At 43.9% G+C, this 27,101-nt stretch overlaps 1 protein-coding gene across 1 annotated transcript in view; it reads left to right on the forward strand.

Moving 5' to 3' along the window:
- Positions 1–1,833: 1,833 nt before the first annotated feature.
- LOC128455641 (cyclic AMP receptor 1) overlaps positions 1,834–27,101 on the forward strand; it is a gene marked incomplete in the record, with an annotated part of 33,768 nt that continues 8,500 nt past the window's right edge. Inside the window, 10 exon segments of the mRNA XM_053439374.1 lie at positions 1,834–2,001; positions 4,391–4,443; positions 5,797–5,851; positions 6,883–6,939; positions 7,048–7,108; positions 9,647–9,734; positions 12,765–12,854; positions 13,384–13,422; positions 18,434–18,512; positions 21,805–21,852. Of these exon segments, the coding sequence (XP_053295349.1) occupies positions 1,921–2,001; positions 4,391–4,443; positions 5,797–5,851; positions 6,883–6,939; positions 7,048–7,108; positions 9,647–9,734; positions 12,765–12,854; positions 13,384–13,422; positions 18,434–18,512; positions 21,805–21,852 (651 nt within the window).

Here is a 27,101-nt window from a genome sequence, read left to right on the forward strand (position 1 = left end):
TTGGTCTACTGAGTGTCCTTGTTATTATTAGTGGTTGAACAGCATTCTGTTGAAGACACTAAAACAAAGTTGTCTTGGCTGAGGGTGAACTTCAGAGGGTGGAAGTGTTCAAGAGCCCTCAGGTGGGGAATGTTACCTGTCAGTTGAGTTTCAGAGACAATACTTTAAACCACTTGAACTTCTTACTAAACTAAGAGAGGGAAACTGTTGAACTTGGTGTTCTTTTCGATTATTTTTCGATTTTAACCAGCTCCACACATTATTGTATATTCTTTAGGCTGGGAATACATATGACAGTGTATATAATTGCAAGTGTGCACGGCACCCAATAATTCTGCTTTTTATTTTGCATTTATATAGAATTTTAGAGTGAGCGCAAAGAAGGGAGACTACATTTCAGTTGTGTGCATGCATGCATGTCTGGTTTTATGTAATATCTCGCCAAGTGGAAAACAGAAAATAACAGACGTTCATTGTAACTGACAGTGACAGACTCAAAGGCCACTGAGAGAAATGGATGCAGCCAGAGTTTCGGTTCGACAAACGGTCCATGTTGCTCTTTACGCTGGAAAGAGGATTAGAGAGGAAATAAAAGTCATTTTAATGCATTCATCACACAGATCGCTTGGCTCTTAAGTTTATTTTAGATGTAGATTTTTTTTAGATGCAGATTTGAGATTTTTTAGAGTTTCCCTTATCAGGCTTAAGCTGTTTCACAAGGTGTGTTCAAAATCAAGTCGGAGAAAAATATTTCAAGTCGAGCAAAACTTCTCAACCATCTTCAAAGCGACACACCTTCTAAATTCCTTTTTCTATCTGATGCGACTCTTCTCAGGCAATGCAGCCACACTGCTATTGGCATTTAGGGAAAAGGTAACATGCCTTGATGTTTTTGACTTTACATGAAGTTACTAGTTTCTAAAAACATACATAGAGAATAGATTATCTTATCAGTAACCTAAGGTGAATACCAGAGGCTATTGCTAATATACTTTGTTTTAGTATTCAGTGTGTTTTGCTCATAGAAACACTGCTGTGCCTGGTTCTGTCACAAAGCCTTGAGTGTTGTTGTTTCCATCTACAAGATTATTATTATAATTCAAGTTGGGAACATTGGGATTTTAAAAAACTTTTTAGCAGCAGATCACTGGACGATGAACTGGTGCTTTAGTATTAGTAAAAAATAAACCAATATAGGTGCAATGAATATATGTTAAAAAGTAGGTGTTGTTAAAATATGTGTCTTTTTTAAGTGGTATTCATTGTGCAGCAGAATGAGTGAAGTGATATTGTTATCATTCATATGATGAGAATTTTATAGATTTACATTTTTATGCATAACATTTTATTATATTGTATGGAGTGCAAAGAGTATTGAATGTTACAGTGAGTGGAGGTCAACAAACTGTTGACCTAATCTGTATCATTGCCTTGATAGTTTGTGGAATGGAAAGTAGTGTCTAGTAACAATAAAGTAGCTTTAATATTTCCCTCTGGTTGTATAGGTATATAGCAACAAAACAAATGAATACACAATTAACACAAAAATAAATCAAATAGTAGAGTAGATGTACACACTAGCAGAAGTGTAACACATAAATAAAATGCTGATCTGCTATAAATAAAATAAAATGAAATACATCTGCCTCAACCTTGCAAACAATATAGGATGATAAAGTATTTAGGGCTATTTCACAACATGTAAAGGTATTTTATTTAATAGACAACTTCTGGATCTAACTTTTCTTAAACAGCCTATTTTTACCACTCAAGTCTTCTGACTCGCTACCAACACTTGCGCGCAACTGTTGTATTTTGTCCCTGCGTGCGCGCCGTAGAAACAGGAAGTACAAGTGAAGCTACAGCAAAACAAAACAAAACTGATGCGAAATCATCTAAAATAGATAGCTTTGAGTAAAAATGGACACTGTAGATACACGGTCAACAAGTAACGATTCGCGCTGCGTATTTTTTAATACACATTCCGAAGACTATCGATGCGTGAGTAGCTAACGTCACTGTGTGGTCTGTTTTCTTTTTAGCTTCGGGGCTAATTAGCTAGTTAGCTTCGCAACGTGTCACTGTTGGCTCCCCTCAAGACTTGCTGGAATTGGTCATTAGTGACTGCGCCTGATGGGTTAATACATGATCGATAGATTTAGCGATTATTGGCGATTAGCTTTTCCCGGGCTCATCTGTCACGACACAGTCATCAGCAGGCTCACTAGCTGTTTATTAGCCTGTTGACTATGAGATAACGATATATTTTCCCAACGACACAGTAGCTTGCTTACAGCTAACGAACACTTTAAGATTAAACCAACAACCTCCTGCTTTTGAGCCACTTGTTTCCGACACATGTGTGTTAGAAGCCTTGGTGACGTTTTAAATCCACCTTCTACATGTTATTTATCAAACAAAAACTGTCAATTTAACTGCTTTTCCTATTTAAAAAAAAGCTGGATTGTATCCAATTTACAGGTGGTTTAGTCTCCATCTTTTGCATCAGTGTAAAAAGGTGATAATTTAACTGCTCAATTCTTCCCTTATGTTCCCCATAACTTTGTCAGGAAATGCACGGATTGGATAAATGATAGCTGAATAAAGTTTTTCAGATTAGAGAGACGGAGTCAGTCTCTGCTGCTGTTGATGTGAGGAGTATATTTGCATGTCAGCAGCTTGAGGCTTCGTGTCATCATCTCTTCTGTGGGCTCAAATATCTCAGGAGGAATGCTGCAGTAATGTCGTCTTGCTCAGGGCCCAAATATCTCCTTAAGTGACAAACAATCCAGCACAAGCGCAAGCAATAAATCAGTGTTGTAGACTCTCCGACTCTGCTAGATACCGGTTTTGCATCTCACTTCTTATGAAACTTGAAGATGAAATGAAAGTTCAGGCATGAATCCACTGTCCTTATTGTCCCATATGTGTTTGGAGTATTGGCAAAATACGAATGCTCATTCATTCAAGTGAAGGTTACTAAGTAAATCAAACACTTGAAGTCAAATGAAGGTAAACTAGTCAGCTGATAACATGCCAAGGTCCTATTTTTTCTTTGTTATTTGTGCGAAGTTACAGGATTCATGTTTATATATCTATACTGAATTTACTAAGACCAAAATGATGAATTACTAAATTCATTTGTCAATGGCCAAAAAACAATCTGGATTTTTTAAAAATGTATTATGAGCAACATTTTCATATTGTGCCTGCAACATTTCCCAGTTTGAGCTTCTTAATTAAATTAAATTAGAAGATAATAGGTAGATTAATTGAGCTCCGTACATTAGTTGCAGCCCCAATACTTCACTCATTTGAAATTGACAGTCAAATCTTCATTTATACTATAAGACAACATAAGGTGGTCATTGCTTATTCTTTGGATCATCTTGTATTAATACTGTATATATTGCCCAAGATAAATATGAACCATTTCTGTGACATGAGGAAAAAAACCTCTTCCAAAAGTCACATAATAAACAATTCAAAAGGCAAGATCACAAATGCACTATTCATGAAAACATTTTATACCAAAGCGTGAAAAGTTAGAGCCTTTTTATCACCCCTGCTGCTCCATATTGGAAACAATCATTCAAAAGTACTTAAAACAGTCATACACTGGTTAAAGGTGGGATACTCTCTTCAGTGAGTCGGATCTTACACTAGATTTGTCCTGTTTTAGGCAATAGATGTGCCTGATTTCTACAGACAACAGCATCTGTTCTTACAAAGCTAATTGCAGGTCACCAGACAAATCACAGGTAGCTCTTGGTTGTGACTCCTCAGTGGTTGGAGGAGTATCATTTCTCTGATACATGCAGGACTGACTCATGTATGTCTTCCTCCTTTCATTCTTCCTTTTGTTTGACTTTTCTTTTCTCATATCCTCTCCGAGTGTAGCTCGATCAGTTTCAGGTTGGATTTGGCTTTGCACAAAATATGTAGTGTATCAGGTTCTAGCCCGGTAAACACACAGGCATGTCAGTGTATCATTCCCTTCAGCTTTCTTATAACAGCAGTCTGTGTTATCTATGTAGTGGGTTGGAATGGGTGAAATGCACCTGGAGGTGATTCAACAACACCTCAGATGTCTGAGGTTCTACCAAGTTGTGAATCCTTTACATTGCAAATCCTTGCGGTTTTCCATATATGTACGCAAATCAGGAAGTATTTTTGTTACAATATTTCCTTTAACTTCACGTGTGCTTTCAGGCATGCACACAAGAAAAAGACCTGACACAACAAGTGGCAGTCCTGTAAATCATGTTATTTCTAATCTTATTTAAATAATGACGTTTTCAAATTTCTACAGCTCTTGTCAGACAAAAATATCACACAGTATGTATAAGTATGTTGTCTTTATTAATAATGTGTTGTTCCTGATTTACAGGTGGTGATTTTAACAGTAAAACGAGCCACAGGCACCATCTCCTTAGCAGGATGGTAAATATTTCCTCATAGTATTTCTTTGTTTTGACATGTGTCCTTCGCTTTTATTTTACATCAGAACAAAGTTTAATTTAGGGATATATTGACATATTATATATTTGACAAAGTTCTGTCTACGATGAGTTGCATTTAAACTTTCACTAAACTCTGGACATTAGGGTTTGGCGATGTAAATGGTCCTTTACACTAACCCTGTGAATGATAAGAGGCCGTGTCTCTGATGTGCTCTTTCAAGTCTGTTTTTAGTTTTAAAGTATGTTTTTTGCAGTGTTTTTTTATTGGCCTCACCTTGTCCTGCTAAAAATGTTTGTCCCGTAAATGAAATCTATTGTTGGCCTATCCGGTTTTTCCAAAGTGGTGAATGTAACTACAGAATTATCTGCTTAAAATTTGCATTTAAAAGCTAGTTTTCTAATGAAACTCAATGAAGTGTCTTTAACTCAGGCCCAAGGCTATCGACTACAGAATGACATTCTCCATCAATTTAATGGAACATTCATTTAAAAAAACTTGCAAGGGAAATTATTATCTCTGCTGGTAAACGTTTATTCATTATTGCAAAGAAATCCTCTGAGGGTTCCCATTTGTTTCAACCCTCAGTTGTTATTCTGGACGTAGCATCTAATAGACATTTGATAAAGTGAACGTCAGCACGCTGGCTTCGATATCTTTCTGCACAGGTTTCCTTCTGGCAGAGATTCAGCCCTTCACATATCGCTAAGCAGGTCTTTGGCAGGTTTTCTGACACACGTACACGTTTCATTAGTTTCAGTCAAAACAGGCAGACTAGGGATCTTACTGCAAACTAAAGAATAGCAAGAAAGTTTGTAAGGGAGCCTGAAGGTGTTAGTGTCCCAGGGCTAACGATACATTTATGTGCAATAAGTAAATCAGCTGTTAACACCCTGTCCTGCTGAAATTGTCACCTCTGCTGTGGAGGTTTTAAGCCCTGTCTGTTTGTTTGTTGGTTTGTTTGTAAGCAAGATTACACAAAAACGATTGAACTGATTTCCACGAAACTTAGTGGAAGGATGCATTATGGGTCGGGCAAGAACCCATTACATTTTGGTGCAGATCCAGGAATATTTCCCACTGTCTTTAACTTTGCGAGATAGGACGTTTTTTAATTTTGTTTAAACTACTTTCACTGTGAATAATTAATGAATCTAGATTGAAAAAGTCAGGCACATTCAGGGCACTGATATCTATGTGAACAATTAAGTGCAGCCTGATGGATTTAAAGGGGACTTATGGGCCGTGGCCGAGATATCTAATCTACTGAGTGACATTCTACTGACCCCTGCAATTAACCAGGAACATTTCAATGCTGTCGTCTTTTCTCCTCAGTCTCTTCATGCTGTTTGTGATTTGGCTGCTTCGCAGATATCACTCTTTGGCTCAGGTAAAGTTGTACACTACAATGTACAGTATGGTTTCCTTCTTGTTGCCATTTATCAAAAACTTTGTTGCCACAGGAATAGCATATTATATGTTATATTAGCATTGGTAAATCTTGGTACAATGAACCCATTTAAAATGCACAGATTGATCAGTTGTGAAGTGAAGTGACTCGTGATAATTCTGTGGTAATGACTCCCGTCCTCTGCTTTTTCCTCTGAAGAGATTTACACTAGTTTTTTTTTTTGGTGATGATTTTCCTGTCATACATTACATTCCATACATTTCGGTGTGGGGTTGAGCGTACACTTTGTGAACTATGGAGCTGGTTTCTGTTTTTGAAGCTGGTCCAGCAGGTCTGTCAGGTTTAGCAGTGCCTCGCGTTATCCTCCTAATCAGAAAGTAAGTGACAGCTTAACACGGGGCTCTGATGGATCCTATTACCTTCAGACCAGGTCGAATACAGTGGCCTTTCCTTCCTCCTCCCTCCTCTTCCTCCACCTCCTCCTCTTGCACCACACAAACCCTCTCCTTACCTCCACTCCACACAAAGGTTATCTGTCAGTCAATAGTCTTTAGCGCCCTGTGGCCCTCCCGTGATCTTCTCCTCTGTCTCCTCCTCCTCGTCCCCCATCTAAGCGCTTCCTCTGCAGCCGTGCCAGGGTCATTACTGGAGGACAGAAATTGCCACAAAGCTCCGTGTGTCTCTTTGTGCACCTACCACATCCACCTCTATAGTCACAGTCAAGTAAAAAAGTGACAGCTGGCATTCATAGCAAATACCCTTTCAAATTCTGAAGCAGGCAGATTATTGATTTATTCCCATAAAAACCTATTGAGTTTGGTTTGTATAGAGGGAATTAAGAAGAGTCTCCCCACTGTGATATGTTCAGCGAGTTGTCACCAGGGACGTCGTATCCCAAGCTGTCAGCCACATCAGTGATCATTTGATCTGTGATTTGCCCTTTTCGCTCTGTGTGAATATAAATGCACTGGCATCCCTTTTCATGTCGTTCTCTAATTTTCTCTGTACAGAAGATGATTCTCAGCCTGACTGTCGCCGCCTTTTTCGACAGCGTAGCATATGTCATGGTGAGTTTCTCCTCTCGGCTTCACTAAATGCGCAAATATTCTTTTTTTTATTATTTGGAGGTTGGTGAAAAATGTCTGTCTGGGCTCTCCTGTCCTTCCTTCACTCAGGGTGATTCACATCCAGAGGGGTCTCTTTGTGACTTCCAGGCCTGGTGGCTAACTTACTTTGGTAAGTCCTAATTTAATTAATTACTCACTAGCAAACTTTGCACAATAGAGACGAGTACGCCAGCAAAGACATCTGCTGAGGAGCTCGTATATCACAGTGGAAAATAATACAGCTTTGTCGGTTGGGTTTTTTGGCTTGGGAACAAAAAGCGTCTCGACACTGATTGTTCCAGCTCATAACATCTTTCATCCAGAGCTTTTTGGAATGTAAGGTGTGGAGTTGTTTCCAGATCATTTCAGTTTTATTTGTGTGGCTCCAAATCAACAACATACGTAATATCGAAACACTGCAGAATAGGGTGTCAACAGAAGTGGAGATAAGGGCAAAGACTTTTAAATTCCACAACATTTTCATGAGTCCACAGTTTTGAGTAAAATGTAAATCTCTACACCTGTAAATCTTCTTTGACAACTGGTCTCCCCAAATCACAGGACGCTGGAACTTAACAAAGCTGAAAAGGTCCAGAAACTGTAATCGCAATTTGATGCAGATCAAATTAAGAATCTGGACTGAATCTAGAGGATTTACATTTCATAAGGGAGTAGGCTTCAATTTGGTTAGTCTTTTTTTTCTAATCAAAATTCATTCTTCCACACTGGAGATATGATTTCCTGATCTTCATTTTTTTTTGGCTTAGCTGTAAGGCGGGGCCTTGGTGGACGGTTTGAGCATTAGAGTTTAAATTGCATTTATTTCACCAACTCAACCTTTGTGTCCTATTCAAAATAAAGGGGTGTATATTTGCTTGTGATTTGATATTGTTCATTACCTGTCGATGCTGGCAGGTAAACCTGTTCATCATTCAGGAAGATTCCCACAACACACCTACCTTAAGGAAACCACACCCATAGTGATGGTGTAACACTTGGGAGTCACAACAGTGTTGTTTACTTATTGACAGCTCATAGGGTTGACCTCAAACCTGATTCCTCAGCGTGTCATCACCGTCTCCTGTATGAGGAGATCATTTTCCTCCAATGACAAGGCAGCATTTCATTATAGTTAATCATAGTCAATTATATTGTGTTTATGTGTACTGATGAGACAGAATTTTTTTGTCACCAGGGAAATCCTGGTTTTATTTGCATTGCTGGCATTTGCTGTAATTACAGCTCCTTTAGCCTTAATTAGCACCAAGATTCTTAGTTAAGACCGTTTGCTAATACGACACTTAACCAGGCTTGTTTTCGCCTTTGTTGCTTTTGCTTCACAGACAGACACACAAGCACAGAGACACGCACACACACACACACACACACACACACACACACACACACACACACACACACACACACACACACACACACACACACACACACACACACACACACTCAGATGGGTAGAGGGTAATGGGCAGTGAGTTACTGCCGCAGGGTTTGTGCGTGTCACCTCGGTTTATCATGAGGATCCTCACGCCGAGGACAAACGGCTGTACATAAACAGTGGCTGAACAGGCACTTTGTTCTGTTGCGAAGCGTCAGGTCTAGTGGGTGCCGGAGAAGCACAGCTCTGCTTTTAACTCCGACCAATACAATTTTATGAAATGTGTTTGAAATGGAGGAAGAAGACGGTAGCAGGGGCAGCGTCAGGACAGGTGGTGTTTTCGAGCTAAAGCGAAGCCCCGACTGCTTCCTGGTTATATAAGACGGCTTCGCTATCACGGTGACAGTGATTTATTGTGTTGATGACATTGACGGCCAGCCTCCTTCTTTCTTAGTCACTGAGAGCTCTTCCTAAAGGTTCCCTGAGTGGGAGAAGAGTGTGTGCTTTGTATATTTGTATATTTGTGTGTGTGTGTGTGTGTGTGTGTGTGTGTTTGTGTGTGTGTGTGTGTGTGTGGTGGGTGTGTTGTGAAACTGAGTAAACTGAGTATGCGACGCAAAGAATCCATCATTGTGACTACCGGCCCTGCCTGTCCTGTCAACAGAAACTCTCTCTCTCTCTCTCTCTCTCTCTCTCTCTCTCTCTCTCTCTCTCTCTCTCACACACGTAGGAAAGGGACTGAATACGAGGGCAGAAAACGCAAAACGATCCTTCTCGACTTTCCTCCTTGTCTCTGTAAAATACATTCATATTTTTTGCCCCTCTGCCTACTGCACCTTCCTTTCCCTTTCTTCATTTCATCTTTTCTTCCTGGCCTCTTTACACCCTCGGATCTCGTCCACTCCGTTGGCCCCCACACCCCCGCCTCCCCACGGCTCACTCTATTCCTCCTCTTTCCCTTCCTTTCTCTCTCTCGCGCCCACTCCGGCGCTATCTCCCTTCTGCTTTTCCACAGTTCATCATTATCTCCCTCGGAGCTCCCCCCTCTCATCCATCACCCTGAGCCACAGGTTTCCCTCATATTACTGCAGAATGGACCTTCATTTATCAAAAATTGGGCCACATGCACACACAGATACATACACACACACACACACACACCCTCATACACTCTCATACATTGGATGCACATTTGCAGGTGCATGCTGGGTGGCGGGGGCCAGTGTTGTAATTTGACCTTGTGGTTTTTCTGTGTGTGTGTGTGTGTGTCCGCAGACTGGAGTGCCTTGGCCTGGGTTTGCCTCATCACTTTGAACCTGTACCTCAACCTGGTCCGAGAAATTAGCACCAACAGATTTGAGATGTGAGTAGGAAACTTGGAGCTGGATTTCTTTCATGAATATATTTTCTTCCCCCCCATCCTCCCGCTGATATTTAAAATGTATTATTTGCTCAGTAAAAATTCCTCAGATAGATTTCCTTGTAAAAATACAATACAACTTTTTTCATCCGGTAGGATACTTGGTTTAGTTACTAAAAGTGGACCAAAAAATATGATAAAGAAATGCACTGACAAACAATAAAACAAAAACTCGATAAGAACATAAACGCATAAAAACAGCATAAAAGAGCTGATCACTGGTTTTGAGCTCAAGTGTGATTTATTTAAAAATACTAAAAGTTATAAAAAGAAAAGAAAATTGACAATGTTTAATGATCAGTTATTAAATTACCTGCTCATTTTATTGTGTTGATCCACTAATTGATTAATTATTTAAATATTCTCTGTAATATGTCTGCTTGTATATCTTCCTCTGAATGTAAATTTGCCTTTTGTTTTGTTGTGGCCACTTTGTGTGTTTATGTGTGTGCATGTGTTTGGTCTGCCGGAGCATGTGTCTCCCCGTGGAGCATTGACAGCCCCCCTCCCCCCCCCCCCCCCTCCGCCTCCCCCTCCTCCTTTTCTGTTCCAGCCAGCCGACGCTCTAATTGAAAAGGGAGTGGGTTTCAGCCGTTCAGAGCGAGTGTGTGTGCGCACCCATCTTCACGCTTTGCAGCGCTGTGTTTCTGTCGCTCAAACTCCCAGGAGCAGTCTCCACAGTGCGCGTGTGAATTTGCTTGTGTTGGTGTGAGCTATTTTCTCCTTTTCCATTCCTAGCACGGAGCTTTCTGACACAAACATGCAGTCTGAAAGAAAATGCGCTCCGTGGGCAAAAAAAGAGGCAGATTTAACAAGTTTGCAGCACCGCTGTGTGCTAAGTCAAGGCCATTGTTCGTGGCTTCGTGTCTGCTACCCCCCATCCCCATCCCGTGGGGGTTTCCCGGCAGTGATTAGCAATAAGCCAGACGATATAATAGTACTATAACTCAGAAGAAGATGCCCTTATAGGTGAGGAGAAGGGGGCAGGCTAAATTCAGCTCACTTCACAGGCTTATGAGCTGCACACCTCTTGTAACACCAGAGAGAGTAAGGTCGGAGGATGATAAGTCTTTATCTTTTTGGCCGGTCGCACACGACGTGGCGAGAAAACCCCCCCCACCGCACTTAATAGATTAGAGCGAAGCGCGGACGAGGCATCAGGGGGGCTGTCGTGTTTTGACTGCACAGAGATAAGCTGTATATGTTTCGGCAGGCGAGTATGTGGCTTTGCATGCATGCATGCACAATTACCCCTCAGCCCCCGAACACAACCTCCCACCCTCCCTTTCTCACGCACGCACATACAGTGACGGCACAGTGTGATGGTTTATGAATGAACAAAAAATCGCCAGAGATGGAGAAGGGAGACTGGATGATCTAAGAGTGATTGAAGAGGATGCAAGAGAGGATGGGAAGTGCGTTTGTGTGTGTATGTGCGCGCGTGCATCTATTTTTACGTATTTGATGGATGGATTCAGGCAAACTGAATCTGCTGTGCGCTGAGGGCACAGAGATAGCGGCGAATGCGGAGGGTAAGAAGAAGCGGTGTGAGGTGGTGAGAAATGAGATTGAGCCTCTGGAGAGATTTCCTAGTGAGCTTGCACGTGTGTATGTCTGCGCGTTGGCGTGCGTGCAGGTGTGTGAAATGCAGAGCGCAGAGCAGTCCTGCTGTGCCTCATTAGGCTCATGTTGTGCGCTGCTCCAGACCTCGGCATCTCGCTCTCAAGTGTGTGTGTGTGTGCGCGTTCGTGAGTGAGTGCGTGCGTGTGCGTCTGTGGGTCTGCAAGCTCTCCACATTGATTTCCTGACAAGCCCCCCTCCCTGCCCCGATCGTCACGCCATGAACTGGAAGCACTGATTTCACCATTTGTATCCCTCCTCCCACCACCACACACTCTCTCTCTCCCTCTATCTCTCCTTCTCTTTCTCTTTCTCTCGCTCCCTCCCTTGCTGTCCTCTTTTGCTCGCTCCGCTGCTCGATTGCATCCGCTTTTTTAGGTCTTGCACTTTTCCCTTTTTCTCCCCCTTCGTCTACCTTGTTTTTCACTCGCTCTCACACTTGCTGGTGTTCGATCTAAGCGCTCTCTCTCCCTGGATCTATACATTTCCTATGTCTCTTTCCCACCCACCATTCTGTTCTATTTAAACCACCAGCCATCTCCTTTCCTCCACCACCTCCCACACACTCGCACTGCTGTCCATCAGATGGGGGGGCATAAAGGAGGGGGGTACTGTGTGTGTGTGTGTGTGTGTGTGTGTGTGTGTGTGTGTGTGTGTGTGTGTGTGTGTGTGTGTGTGTGTGTGTGTGTGTGTGTGTGTGTGTGTGTGTGTGTGTGTGTGTGTGTGTGTGTGTCGCACAACTCGAGAGGGATTGAGCATGTCTCAGCTGTGTCGGCACCGCTCGATTGACCGCACTTGGAACAAGTCAGGGCAGGACTTCCACTCTATTGACCAGGCGACACTCTTCGCTCTATAAAGTATCGACGCCCACACTGACGCCCAAGACACTGGAGCACACACCTCATATATCAGATACACACCGTCACATTATTGAGATTTTTCAAACTTCTTAAATGGCAAATCACAGATGATTTTTTTTTTTTCAGACTGCAACTTTTTTCCTCTATGACCTAAGTCTATGATAATAGTCTATTTTATACCATATGCATATTTTTATGCCACAATTTACACTGCCTGGTGAGATTTGCATCCTTTTTGAGCTTTTTGTTACAGACAGCTCCTCTGCAAATCATGTTTTCCACAACAGTGAGGATAGTTATGGTTTATATTACCATGAGTGATTGGCGGTCTGGCCGTATCGGGATCTGTACCTTAACAATGATCCCGATGGGAGTGGCAACAGAGAGGGATGAACTGAAGTAGAAAATGATTGATTTAGTCATAGGGCTTTTTCTCAGGGGCATAGCTCCCTATACTCTGCTCATAATGAAATAAATGTCTCTCCTTTATCAGGTTTTACCATCTGGTGGCGTGGGGGGTCCCTCTGGTCATGGCCTCTTTACCCCTGCTGAAGGGTTACTACGGCCCCGCGGGAGCCTGGTGGTGAGTACGGCCAACAGTCCAGCTACAGCATAATTTTTTTTTGTGAGACAGCACCCGTATATATTCTGTTAAATGTCTTTACTTTGCAAGAAGGCCACAGCTCTGGCCTCGTTCCAGCTCCAGCCGAGCTTTGTCCCTCACATGGTTTTATTCGATAAAAAATTGGCAATTATCAGCACATCCTTGAACAGCAAAAAATGCCCCCCTCTCACCCCCCAGTTCTTTCGGTGAATAGGAAAGGCATTATTTGTTTGGAGGGTAGTTAAGGGGGTGAGGAAAAAGGGGTAGAGGCCGAGGAGAGGAGGAGGTGGAATGAGAATTGGGACAGAGCCTTAATCTCCAGGCTCGGCTCTCTCTTTCCACTCTTGTCTTATTAATAGCTACAGCGGCACAGCTTTCCCCTCCGCAGTCACACAAGTCTCTCTTCCGCTCACACTCTTCCTTTCTTTTGTAACCCTCTCATCGCTCTCTCCCCCTCTCTCTCCCCGTCTCTCTCCCCCCCTCTCTCTCTCTCTTCCTCTTCCCCCAGCTGGATCACAGACGATCACGTAGCCTGGAGATTTGGGATGTAAGTAGACCCTCTCAGCGCTGCCATCAAAGCTTCCCCTACTGGGGGAGGGAGGGGGGAGGGCTGTCTCCATGGGGAAATGTGAAGGGTTGCATGTCAAGGGAGCCTGCAGGGTTTTTCCCTCTTGGTGTAAGGCCAAGATGTGTGTGAGTGTGAGTGTGTGTGTGTGTGTGTGTGTGTGTGTGTGTGTGTGTGTGTGTGTGTGTTTGTGTGTGTGTGTGTGTGTGTGTGTGTGTGTGTGTGTGTGTGTGTTGTGTGTGTGTGTGTGTGTGTGTGTGTGTGTGTGTGTGTGTGTGTGTGTGTGTGTGTGTGTGTGTGTGTGTGTGTGTGTGTGTGTGTGTGTGTGTGTGTGTGTGTGTGTTTGGTGCGTGCGCACGTGTGGATGTGTCTGTATCTGCCTCTGCTTTGTCAGATTTAGGGAAGTTGCTACACTGTGTATTTAAGTGTTTAGGACGGATATGAAGGATTATGCCTGTCTACTGCTTTCTGCAACTGGCCCTAAGTCTGCAAGGGCTCTTCCAATCCCCCGGCGCAGACTTTTAAACACACACACATGCACGCACGTACACCCCCGTGCCGGTGTACACGGCAATACCTCACCACGGGCCAAGGTAATCGCGTTGCTGCTCACAGTTTTAGTAGGGAATCAATCTTTCTAAACAAATAAGTGCGCACTTAGACTCGCATGCAGAACAACACATAGCTATCAGCTGTGCTAAACGAGCCTGTGTCTCTTTTATCAGTTCTCCTCTGCTCTGCGGCTCTTTCTAGTTTTCCATGCTGTCGTGGCCCAGGGGGACGAGCTGCTCACAGGATCAGGGAATCTTCATTAGCTCTAATTACATCAAACCAGACAAGAGATTAGAGGCCAAGGCAGCACCCGTGGAGGAAAGAAAAAAAAAAAACACTCAAACACGCGCACCCTGCTGACTGCTCGCGGGGGAGACGCGGGAGGGCAGAGGTTGTAGTATTAAAGGTGAAAAGTGGAAAAGGTGGGAGGAGAGACATAAGGGGTGTAGTTAGAGAGATGGAGAATTACTCATCACGAGCAGGAAAGCGGCACACTGGCACGGGAAGCCGAGGGAGAGTCAGAGAAATAAATTGCCCTCGTCTCTGCCCACGCCCCGTAGTGTGTCTTCATCAGAGTTCAGCGAAGCGCGCAGACAGGACAGAGGAGGCGGGGAAGGCTCGGATGAGGAGGAAGAGGATGTGAAGGAGGATGAAAGAGGAAGGAGAATGGAAAGCAGAGGACAACGCTGTGTGACCGAGGTGCGGAATTTCAGGGTTTGAGTCAGCAGTTGGAAGCACTCAGGCTTAGCTGAGTCACAGCTCTTAGAGGTCCCCGTCACGACAGGGAATATGACGCTCCCAAGCGATTAACATAATTAGCAGGGTAATGCAAGCAGAATGGTTCTGTATGCAGGGGTGGCAAAGTCTGCGTTTGGTTCAACACTGACGCCTCTGTTGGATGGTTGGCATGAAATTGTGTGCAGACATTCGTTGTCCCCAGAACCTGAATCCTATACCTTTCTTATACCTCATTGTCTAAACACCAACGTGCGTGAAAACAGGTTTTGTAAACCGTAGAAAGAAGCGTTATGGCAATTACATTTCTACACCAATTGAACAGTGCTGGAACCATGCTTGACACGGAGGATAATTGTGAAATAGCAAAGACACCAACAGAAGAAACAAGTCTTCGCTGCCTCTGTGATGTGTGTCATAGCATCACGTCAGTAAACGGGCCAAAATGTGCATGTCCACCAGATAGTAAACACCTGGGAGTACTCCAGAGTCATCCGCACACATGAGCCTTTGGTCTCTGAGGGAAATGGCCCAATCTTCGCGGGTTTTTGTTCAGTTTGAAAGGACAAACATAATTTGGATCTCCCCAGACACCTTAATGACAGAGCACAGAGATTCCCAGATGGCTCTCGGAGGGAAATTGTATTGCATTGTGGTGGAAAAAGAAGAGCACACAAGCGGTTTGCCTAAAGTAAACAAACCAGTATCAACATTGTTCTGTTTGTGTTTCATCTTTTTCTATTCTTTTTTCCCAGCAATGTGGTTTTATGCTTAATCAGTCGTCACGACTATCATTTAGGAAAGGACTGCACGAGGCATTGCACCTCAAGTGCATTAATGAAAGGGAAAGGCTTTGTGTCGCAGTTGTGTGCACAATGACCAACCCATCAAGCACTTGCGTCTTCCATGATCGTCACCATAAGTTTGACATTTTTGGCTATAATCATTCATGTTCCCCTGAGGATGAGTTGATGTAACTTTGGTGGCCCATTTAACCTTCCAACATTCCACATTACCACCAGTTGTGAAGACTAACATCTCTCTGCTGCTTTGCATTGAGTGTAAGATTGACCCCTTTCTCTTGCCCTGTCTCTTTTTTAACGTTTACATTTGTGCATCTGTAGAGCCACACCCCAAAAACACCATGTTCTTTCTTATCTTTCTGTATCCTCCCTTTCTGTCCTCTCCCTGTGTAAGTGGTTGAACAGGTAGATCATGATCTTTCACTCAGCAGTAGGATCTTGCAGGTCAAAGTTGCAGTTGAGCACTAACCCTGCACAGTTGGATCTCTACCCGCACTCTCATCTCCCACCGAGCACTTCAATTAAGCCCTCTTTCATCCAAGCCTCATTCTTCACTTCAGAGCAGCACCAGGGGGAAGGCCATGCTCAGGCAGGGAGATTGAATCTGTGATGATCTTTCTTTCTGCCAGTTTCAGGCTTTCCACCTTTGCTCGCTGTTTTACTCTCCTCCAGATCTCGAAGCCCCGTCTGTATTTTCCACCTTTCTATCTATCCTTCCGTAGTCGATCTATGGCTGCAGCCTTTTTCTCCTTTTCCTTTCCTTCTCGCTGTGACCTTATCCCTCTCCCTGTCTTTTAATCACCCAGCACTTCTTTCTTATTTCTGCTTTCTGGTCCTGACCCACAATCTGCCATCATCCATCCATCTTTCCATCCTCACCTCTATTCTCGTTTCGCCTTTATCATCTGCCTACTCCGAATCCTTTCTCTCTCTCTCCCTGCCGCGATTTAATTCCTTCTCTCTCTCGCTCTCGCTTTCTCTCTCTCTCTCTAATTCACTCCCCCCCTCTTGCTCTCTCTCTGTCTCCGGGTAGTGCTCAGCTGTAGAGCACAGCGGACTCTAATGGCAGATCGTTATCATGCTAATTAGAGCACTTTGTGGCTGCCGCCCGTCATTCTCTCCTCCTTGCAGCCCCTCCACGCTATTGTTAAAAAGGCCAGCCCCTCCTTTCCCCTCTCCGCCAACCCCCCGCACCCCATCTCTCCATCATTAACGGGACGTGCGCTGGCGTAATTGGGCGCTGTTTATTCCGGTGATCAGGTTATTAAATCACAGAGGTGACGCCTGCACAGGTCTCCCCTGAAACGCTTTCATCATTGTCCCATGCCATTATTGAACCTGTGTGGACACGCACACACATGTGCACTCACACACGTGCACTCTCACACATGGGGGTTGTGTATATCGACATCCCCTACAAGACGTGAAGGAACATGATGTGTAAAGCGGCCATTCCTTATTTCCTGCTGTGAACAAGCGTGTACCATCGCAGATTCCCCTGCCAATAAAACGTTTAATTTATAACACTAAGTGAGTTTCTTTCGACCCGGAGGCTTTGATGACAAGTGTGGGCGAAGTTGAATTAGGCCAAGGACCTAATATTTGCCTATTGAGATGCTGCTAAAATATGCAATTTTTAGCACTTTTCAGGTACAGCGATGACATATCTCCCCCCCCCCCCCATCCATTTTCCTGTGAAACTAAGGGCGTCCCTGTATTCATGGGACAGAGACAGACTTAGACTCTGTTTTAAATGTCAGATTTTTTTCCCCTCCTGGATCATGATCAGGCCTATAATTACTCTCGGTGTTGTTCCTCTGCACAATCCATTATGCGTATCGCGTAGGTGCATTCCGTGCCAGGTGCTCGGGAGGAATTGGGGTGACTTCTCCGAGTTACTGAGGCTGAACAGAGAAGTGGTGGCCAGGAACTTGTCGATCAAAGGGAGACAAAGGCTTGTTTCGTGATTACAAGGAGAGGCTGACACTCCTCTGAGCTTACATCACCTCCCCGGAGGTTGCATAACACAAGGCTCCCATTCCAACACAGCCATCACCCATCACCCTGTTTCCCTCGCTCGTCTTGCTCGCTTTCATCTGCTCAGAAATACCTGACATGTTACTCTTCCGCCGTGCCTCTCTTCATTGTCAGCCCTTCATCCCATAGGAATGCCATGCATTTCAGGTGTTGTGACTTTCCTGGCATTATCTTTTGTTTTTTGTCTGCCTCTCATCTATATTCGCAGAGGTGCAACGTCCAGAGGTTCTAAACCAGGGGCCAGCTAGAATAATTCTACCCAGGGTTAAACAGTCTCATCTATACGTAAATACCAATTACCATTACATAAATAAGTTAATATTTTTATCAGCAGTTTAGTTTAGTGTCAATTGGATTTTTCCAAAATAGAATAGGAGTTTTTAGAAACATCAAGAGAAATGTGGGCGTTGTTTCATGTTTAAAACCGCACGGAAAGGTATTTTAATGTCAGGGTTAAAACAATTAAAGTGAAGCAGCATATCAGAACAAGCTGCGGTCCCAGTCTAGAACAAATCACATCTAACAACAATAGCCTCCTCAGGTTATGATCCTGATGAGGGAATCTTATTTAATGAGTTTCTGTGGTCTGATCTCTTTGGCCAGACACCTGGTATGCCTTTACATTTCATTATGTTATAGAATGCATTAGGATGTAAGACTCTGTATTTCATCAAATCATGTGTTTTTTTCCCCTCATTTTACATTTTCTATACAGAAGCAAAATTTCCATTTGGTATTCTCCAAACGTCCTGTTCCTGTAACAGGACTAAAGAAAAACAACCATCACAGACGAAACAACAGCAACTGTCTGATCCTTTTGATAACACTCAGTTATCTTACTTCCCTTTACTGTCTTTGCTTCGCAGATGGTACCTGCCGCTGTTCTGCCTCATCTTTCTGATGATCTGCTGCTACGCCAGGATCATCTGCGTGGCCAATAAGAGGGTAAGTGATCCTCCTGCGTCCAGTGGGCAGCGGCGGCAACCCAACACAGCGGCAATTAAGCTGAATCCGAACGCAGTGTGACCTTTTAGAAAACTGACATCAGTGAAAGCTGAGACAGCATTGCCAGTGGCCTGTTTTTATATTTATATGCCTGGGAGGGAGGGTTTCCAAAAACATTGTACGTGTGAGATATCATTTTACAGCTGGCACCAGGGTGAGAAACGAAAAAATGAAATACAATTCACGTTTTCTGTCATTGCCAAATATTTAAATGACAGTAACGAGTGGGGATCCTCACAAATGATACTGATTAGAATCCACTGTCGCTGAGATTTATGATCATGGTGACCTGGCAAAACACACACACACACAGTGTTTAGATAAGCTAACAGGTTGTAAACAGACAGGTTGTTCGAGCGACTTAAATTTCAGGTAAATTTCAAGACACACAAGTAGGTCAAAGTCAAACCAGGTAGTATGTTTGTGAACTGCAATACGTTTCAGTAAAGGCTGACCTAGTTGTTTAAAACCTGTCTGACCTCTATTTAGTGAACTAAACTGCATTTCCAGCTCTTTGCAATTAACTTGTGCAGGACAACGACCAAAGGGAATGCAAGCCACAGCTATGAAACTAAGATCCGAGTCATAATAATCCTAAACAATCTTTTAAGCCACTGTTATTTCAGATCATCTACTTTTTTTACCTGTAATAACCATAGGAAATAACATGTCGTTTGTATGTCGTCTTTCATGCCACTGGTTGGAAGCAAATTTGGAAATGATAATTCTTTGTCTTTACAAATCATCCATCACCTTTCAATTGAATTATTTTCATATTTTGACAGTTTGTGTGTGCAAAATAAATGTGTGGCTTCTTTGACTTAAACTCAATACCTTTTATTTTTGGATTGTTATTATTTCCTTGACATTTCGAAGAATCTCAGCGAGGCTTTTTTTGTTGTTGTGACAGATACTTTTCACTATTTTGACATTTCAATCACTTAAGTGTCGTCCTGAGCAACTAATCTGCTGATTAATCAATTAACCACTTAGTTGATCTCACCGGGTTGGCTCCGAATAGAGCAGAAGCCTAGAGGCAGCATTCCATAAAGTTCACATTGCTGCCATTCCCCCCTGATCTTACACCACCACAATGTAGCCAAAAAGCCACTGGAGGGGGCACCCGCAGACCTGCGTTACAACACTGTGTGTGTGAGATTTTGAAATTATTAATCAATTTACAGAAGGAGAGGAAGAGAGAACGAGGCTAAAGCCACAGTGGTGAACATTGACATTCTCTTTTTGAGCATCAGGGACCGTGAAACAGATTTTTGCAGATAGCCGGGCTGCAGATGGCGACGTCAGGGACAGAGAGCAGGTGGCTAAAGGGAAGGGGGAAACGATGGGGGGGGGGGGGGACTCAGCTCTTTATCATGAATGTGATAAAAAAGAAAGGATGAATGAATGTAGCTGTTATGAACCCGCATCTCATAACTCATTCAGCTCACATATTCAGCCGTCTGTCCCTCTTCCTCTTGTCTCCCTGTATCTCTGTTTTCCACCTTTCTCATTTTCACCCTCCTCCTCTTTTTCCTTTTCGAACTCCATTTATCTCTCTGTCTGTCTCTGACTCCTTCCCCCTCTAATTTTTCCCCTTACCCCCCTATTCTCCCTTCAGCCTCCACGTCTGTCTCCCTCTCTCCGCCTTCACTCTGCCGTTTTGCTTTCTCTATCATATTTATGAAGAGCTCAAGCCTTATCTCTTTTTCAGCTGCAGGCTGTCTCACTTGAAAGAATTTCAAAAAGCTTTGAAAGCAGGGTAGGTGGCGATGCAACGAGGAAAGGGATAAAGAGGAGGCGGTTGAGCAGGGAGAGGCAGGATGTTAGCCGGACGGAGAAGTTTGTCCGCTCTCCGGAGTCAGAGGGGGGATCGCAGGATCATGGGCCAAAACGAATCCGTAGCGTGGGAATCCGTTTAGAGAGTGCACGTCACATACAGCGGTGAAACCCTCTGAGTGACGTTGTGAGCTTGTAGTAACTTGAGAGGTTTGAAAGATAATGAGTCATGATCATGGCAGACATAGATGTCTCAGAGTGTGGTGACTTGTTTGTCTTACGGATGCCTTTTTTTTTTTTTTAACATGCCGACTCCTTCCCTCCCTGAGCCTCGTGCCTCGACACCTAACTGGCTGAATTGCTCGCTTTTCTGTGTCGCGGCTTGAGCAAGATTGCAACAAAAGCCGGGCGCACACTCCCGAGACCTGGCCGAAGCTCTAATGATATTGCCACTTATTATCAGTGTTTGTTGATTTTGATGGATCGTGGTGCTCAGCTGGAAAAGCGATGGGCCCCTCTGGAACAAGTTTGATCTAATGGCCAAATGGCTGTGGCCGTTTTCCTTTCTTGCGGCGCACACAAACACACCACGTAGTCACACATAGATTTACAATGACAATCACATCAGCGCACAGGAACCATGGCAACGTTGAGTTAATAAATAGCAGAAGAGCAGAGCTGCTGGTGCGTGTCGTTTACACTGCCATGTTGTGCGTGTGCATGTGCAGCTCACGCAGGCCCTCCAGAGATTTTGTCTGTGATGTCTTGGGTTACGTAAACCTTCTGGCTTCATACCCCCCCCCCTCCCCCTCCCTCCCCCTCCCTCCCCCTCCATCCGCCACCTCTGTCCCACCATTACAAATCCCAGTCTTGTGCACGGGCGTGTGAGTGCGTGTGAGTGCGTGTGTGCGAGCGAGCATGTGTTCCTGTTCGTGTCTGTTGACATTTTCCGCGCGTTCCCCTGAGAGGGGAGTCAGAGGAAGAGCGGAAAGTATTCCCACGTCGTCTCCAGAGATTTCAGATCTGCCATGTTTGTTCCACTTTTTTTCTTTTTTGTTCACGCTTTCACACAATTTTCTCCCCCTTTCTCTACACACCCGCCGCCTCTCCTTCTTCTTTCTCCTGTCACATCGTGAGCACTTAAAGCTGATCAGTTCCCTCTTTTGTGAAACGCTGGGAGCTCCCTTCTGCCTCTCAACTCTGCACCCTGCTGTGAATTAGACAACTGTGCAGGGATGAGGGAGAATTGGAACGATTTAGTGTTGGGATCGTAGCCAATGTAATACTTTTTCCAGCTTGTCGCTCCAGCCACTGACCTCGAAATCTAAGGCCAGTCCTCGGGAATACTAAATTAAATATAACTTTAAACTCTTCTTATATTTCTCCGTGTTTGTTTATTTTGACCAAAATAACTGACCTGACCTTTTCTTCCCATTTTTTTGTCTTTTCTGAGCAGTTGCAGTCATGGCTGGGAACCTTCAACCCAGAGAGGGAGAGACGAAAGGTAATGGCCTGTCTGATCATCACATTTCTCAACACACACACACTCACATGTACACACATCAGACATACACACACACGGAGCGTGAGGATTAAACTGTGTGCAGGATTAGCTCTTGCGGTCACGCTGGGTAGGTGTCAAACCCAGCAGGGAGAAATTTGCCCTCTTGACTCTCTTCATGTGTGTGTGCGAGAGCGCGTATATAAATGTGGGTATGCACTGACGCACATGTTCCTAGCGTTACTTAATTAAAAGTGAACAGAGGAGGAAAAATAAGAACGACGTGAAGACGAGGAGACTCTTCATTATGTCGGCTCTGCTTGTTGACACCGAACCAAACAGAGCCATCAAAATGCCGCCACAGGGTGTGATGTTTAGATAACATACCAGTGTTAAGGAATCGGAGGCGTGACGTGTAACACAACAGCCTGTGTGTCTCCCACCATGAAGCCTCTCACTTTTACACAGACACCCATCCAGCACCGACTACCACCATTGCCAACCCCCCTCGTTCTGTACCTTTTTTTATAGAATGGCAAGGCAAAATAAAGGTACATTATTCCTGCTTTGAACAGGCTCTATTAAAGGGAAGAGATTGAGAAACATGAGGAGTTGGAGAGGGGGGAGAGGTAACAAGCAAGAACAAATTAATTTCGGGTATGCTGCTTCTGTTTGTAAATGTGAGGCGCGCAAAACTGCAGTGTTTCCCATGAATTACCTAGACTGCCGGCCCCACAGTTTAAAACAAAATTTACTTCTTTTAAACGTTCTCATATGAACATAAAAGTTCTCTAACTTAGTGTTTTAAGCCATAGAGCTGTACGCAGTGATCTTTGCCCTGCCGTTTTTTCTCTCTCTATTCCTTCGTCACTCTCTCTCTCTCTCTCTCTCTCTCTCTCTGACGATCAAATTGAAACACATTGACCTTTGTGTCATAGTCACACTGGCCCTTGGCAGCACCAGCAGAAATCATGCGCCATTGCTGGACCATTAAAACATCCATAAAGCTTTTGCCATTCTCAGCAGAATTCATAGCATCAGTTGCTTCCGCTTTATCTTTGCACCTTCCCATCAATGGCATTCAGTTCTTAACAGGCGGGTAGACCTCAGCACAACATCTGCCCTCTCCCTGTACCTGTAACTCAGTTGCGCTTGACAGCATTTGTATGTGTTCATTGTGCAGTTACAACAATCAACCCTCATTGACCGGAGTAATTGTACGTTTCTGACATGTGCACAACTGAGTGTCACACTATACCTCTAGGAGAGACTTGCTTTCATATGCGGGCAGTTTTAAATGTATTCAAATAATATTAAGCCCCCCCGCAGCTCATATGGTCGGACAAAACTCATACAAACTGGTTATTTAAGGATAATTATTCTTGTGCTTCTTGAAAGTCTGACGTTATAACTGATGGTTATCTTGTCATGGGCTTTGAGACTTTTAGGGTTTTATAAAAGGGAGTAATAGTCTATATTATGGGAATTGTAAACTCAAGTAGTTTTAGTACATGAACCTACTTCGGCATAAAAGTCAGGATATCTCAATGTTTACTGCTATTGTTTTTAGAATGTGTCTCTAGTAAGTCCCTTAACTTTAAGTTGATTTCTAAGTTGTTTCAGTAAATCAAGGATTTGTTGTCGCGGGACATAGTTCTTCTCTCTCACTCAAAGCTTCTTGTTATGTTTTTTCGACTCGGCTCCTGGCTACAGACATTGAAGTGTCCTCCAGCAAGACACTAAACCCTCACTTGCTCAAGCATCGCTATGGAGATGCCAAATCGTTAAAATTAATCATAGCTTCCCCCACTGAGGTGGTCAGTGTTGCTGCACGACTCCTGTAAAGTTGAATATGTAATGGCAGCAATCCCTCGCTGATCCGCCTTGAGTTACCTGCTCACTGTCTCCTCTGCTCTGCTGCCTCTGCTCAGCCCTGCAGGGTGAGGCAGGAGGGCAGGTTAGGGTTAAGGTTATGTAGATGCTGCCCCTAAGTGGCAGATGTAATCACTGCACACTGAACTGGCGTAACCCTCAACCATGACAGTAGTAGCCGCAACACAAATGCACCGTTCATATAGGCTAATTGCTATGTGTTGCACAGAGTGTAAATAAGTCAGCAGTGGTTTTAATGTCACCTCTTTCCCAGATGCTCTCCTCTTTTCAATTGTTTTTTATTTCTAGCCTTTCACTTTACAGACTCTTTCCCCTCTTTCTTTTTTCCCTCACTCCTTTCCTCTCTCTCTAACTCTTGTTCTCATACCCAGCATGAATAAAGCAGCAGGCCAGGTTCATGGACATGAATATTTAGGAGAGTTTATGCACGCGCTGCGATGCTTTAAAACAACAACAGCCTCCCTGATTGTGCTTGCCAAGCAAGCGACCACTGGTTCCTGTGTGTGTGTGTGTGTGTGTGTGTGTGTGTGTGTGTGTGTGTGTGTGTGTGTGTGTGTGTGTGTGTGTGTGTGTGTGTGTGTGTGTGTGTGTGTGTGTGTGTGTGTGTGTGTGTGTGTGTGTGTGTGTGTGTGTGTGTGTGTGTGAGAAAACGAGAGGAAATGAATCCTGCTGGGCGTCTAAAGACCACTGGCTCTGGTGATTTCCATTTTCTTCCTCAAATTTCTGTCCGTCTGCCCTCACATGTTCTCCTCTACTGTGACTCGCACACCGCCATGCACACATACACGTCTCTCATGTCTTGTGCTGTCACTTGTCGTTCGCTACGTTCGCCATTCTTGATTGTTTTTATTCTCCCCCCTCTCTCCCTTACTCGGCTTGCACCATCCCCCTCACTCAATATATATCTGTGTTTATCTGGCTGCAGCCATGACGTAGATAACTTGTTTCGACAGTTATCGGGGCCGTCAGTCACATGGTTGTGACACATCTGTGTGTTTCTTGAGCGATTTGTTTGTCTTCACGCATGACCACCTGCATCCAGTGAGCATCACAAGATCTTCGCAGCAGCACCGGTCACCGAGGGGATGTACAGAAGAGGGTATTGAAGTTAGACAGACACACACTCTTTCTATAGTTGTGAGGACACTCATTGGCATAATGCCTAACTCTAACCTTATCCATCACAAATCAATGCGTGGACCTAATCAAAACTCCTAAACCTTTTGTCTTGACCACATAAACAGCCCTTTAAAGTTGTGAGGACTGGTCAAAATGTCCACACAATGCTGGTGTCTATTCAAAATTTGTCCACACAACCGGAGAGTGATATGTAAACACACACGCACACAAACACACACACACACACACACACACCTTTAAACACATTTGCACAACTGCACACACAGCCGCTCAGTCCTGTCGGGTAGCAACAAAGCTGCCTAAGCAAACAGCGAGCCTCTTGTTCGTTATCTTCCCGGGGTGTTTGTTTACCGAGCCACACAAGCCTTGCCTTGAGTTGTGAGATGTGTGTGTGTGTGTGTGCATGTGCGTGTACTTGCATACGCAACCTTGTATCTTGTTGAGCATTACCTCGGCACTTGTGTATCCACCGTATTCAGATTTTACATGTCACCAACATCCTAAAGAATAAGCTGCAAGGACAGTTGGGTTTGTCAAGTGCTCTTAACGTCCATCTTCTTTTGTAGGGATGGACTCTGCAGCTGCTGGATAATCATTGATACTTCTGGCTGCTTTCGGGTTTTGATTGTCCCTGAAAATCCTTTTGGGTTTAAGAAAATTCATTAGGCAGTAAAAGTATTTCTTTTTTACCTCTGCAAAAGTCCATTTGTGGGTTTATTTTTAAGTTTACACAAACAGTACTTGACAGATTTTCATGAAACTTGGTGGAAGGGAAGAGGCCAGACAATGCTGCTGTTGATCCAATTTTAGAGGGCAGGATTGTCTTCTTTGTTCTCTGACATAAGATTTGGATGTTTCTGTTTTTTTACATTTTCACTGTTTCCCAGGGAATAATTCAAGGATATTGAGGAAAGAAATCTGGCAAATAAGGGGAAGTGTGTGAAGTTTGGTGCTGCCTGATTTAATTTAGGGAGACTTGGTGAAGGCATTAAGTCAACATTAGTCCTGAAAAGAATCCACAAATCACATCATGAGACAAACCCTGCGATGGATACAGCGGCTGAAGCAGATGATGAAGATCACAGTATGTAAATGATCTTTCGCCATGTCTCATAGATAGATCTCCGAGATAGGAAACTTAAATAAAATAAAAAAAGTATTTTTAAGTCCTTGAATTTAACTTCAGAAAACCTTTCAAAAGCCCTTTAATTTGGTGCTCACGTGCGTCTGGGAAACCTGATGCTGTTATTTTTAGAACAGATTTATCTCTTGAGATGAGTGCGAGTTCAGTGCTGGGTGGATGGGATGGGTCGCTCTCTTAAACTGTCTGTAATCTAGCATGCACCATGAATGTTAGGACTGGTGTGCCCGCAGCAAATAATTACGGTTTCATTCCCTTCTGCTTCCCGAGCAGCGCAGGGGCCTCTGACACGGGAGGACTGTAATTAAAAACACGAGGCTCTTCCTCCTCCTCCTCCTCCTCATCTTTTTTCTCCGCTATTCCACATCCTGTCTCTTGCGAAGCGAAATTCCTGGAATGCCTGCCTCTACACCTCACCTAAATTTTGTCTGAGATTACACGTCTCCGTTCGTTCTGTGAAACCCAATTTCTGGAACCCTTGATTCCCCCGCAAAAGAGCTCACCCCCCACCCACCACAAATCTCTCGTCTTTCCCCAGCATCCTTCAAGGTCCCTGCTTACTCTTTTTCTCTCTTGACCGTGAGGCAGTCCTCCCGAGGTAAACATAATAACACACACACACACACTTGAGATAATAGGTAGATCTTGACATGTCCGGTGACGTCAGAACTTCCGATAATTATAGAAAAGAATAGGTCCAAGTGTAATGTCTGAGTTATGCTAAGTTGTCTAATAGGAAGAGGCCATTATCAGTTGATCACGCAAAGCCTGCATTCATTACACAGTGGAAACGTGACTCATATATTCAGTACCCGCACACACACACACACACACACACTTACGCCAGTAGGCACACACACATAGAGATACAATACCACCGGGGGTCTCTCGTGATTTTCATTTGAATTGTTTAAAATGCCTGCGTTAGAGCTTGCACGCCTCAGGGTCTTTCTGGTGAGTAATTAATTTCTAGCATGTGGGGGTAGAGACCAGAGCTTGTGGGCCTGCCTCCTGGCTCCGGCTGTGTGTATGTGTATACACATCTGCGTGTGTGTGTGTGTGTGTGTGTGTGTGTGTG

Source organism: Pleuronectes platessa, chromosome 14, assembly GCF_947347685.1.
Source record: "Pleuronectes platessa chromosome 14, fPlePla1.1, whole genome shotgun sequence".
Classification (NCBI taxonomy): domain Eukaryota; kingdom Metazoa; phylum Chordata; class Actinopteri; order Pleuronectiformes; family Pleuronectidae; genus Pleuronectes; species Pleuronectes platessa.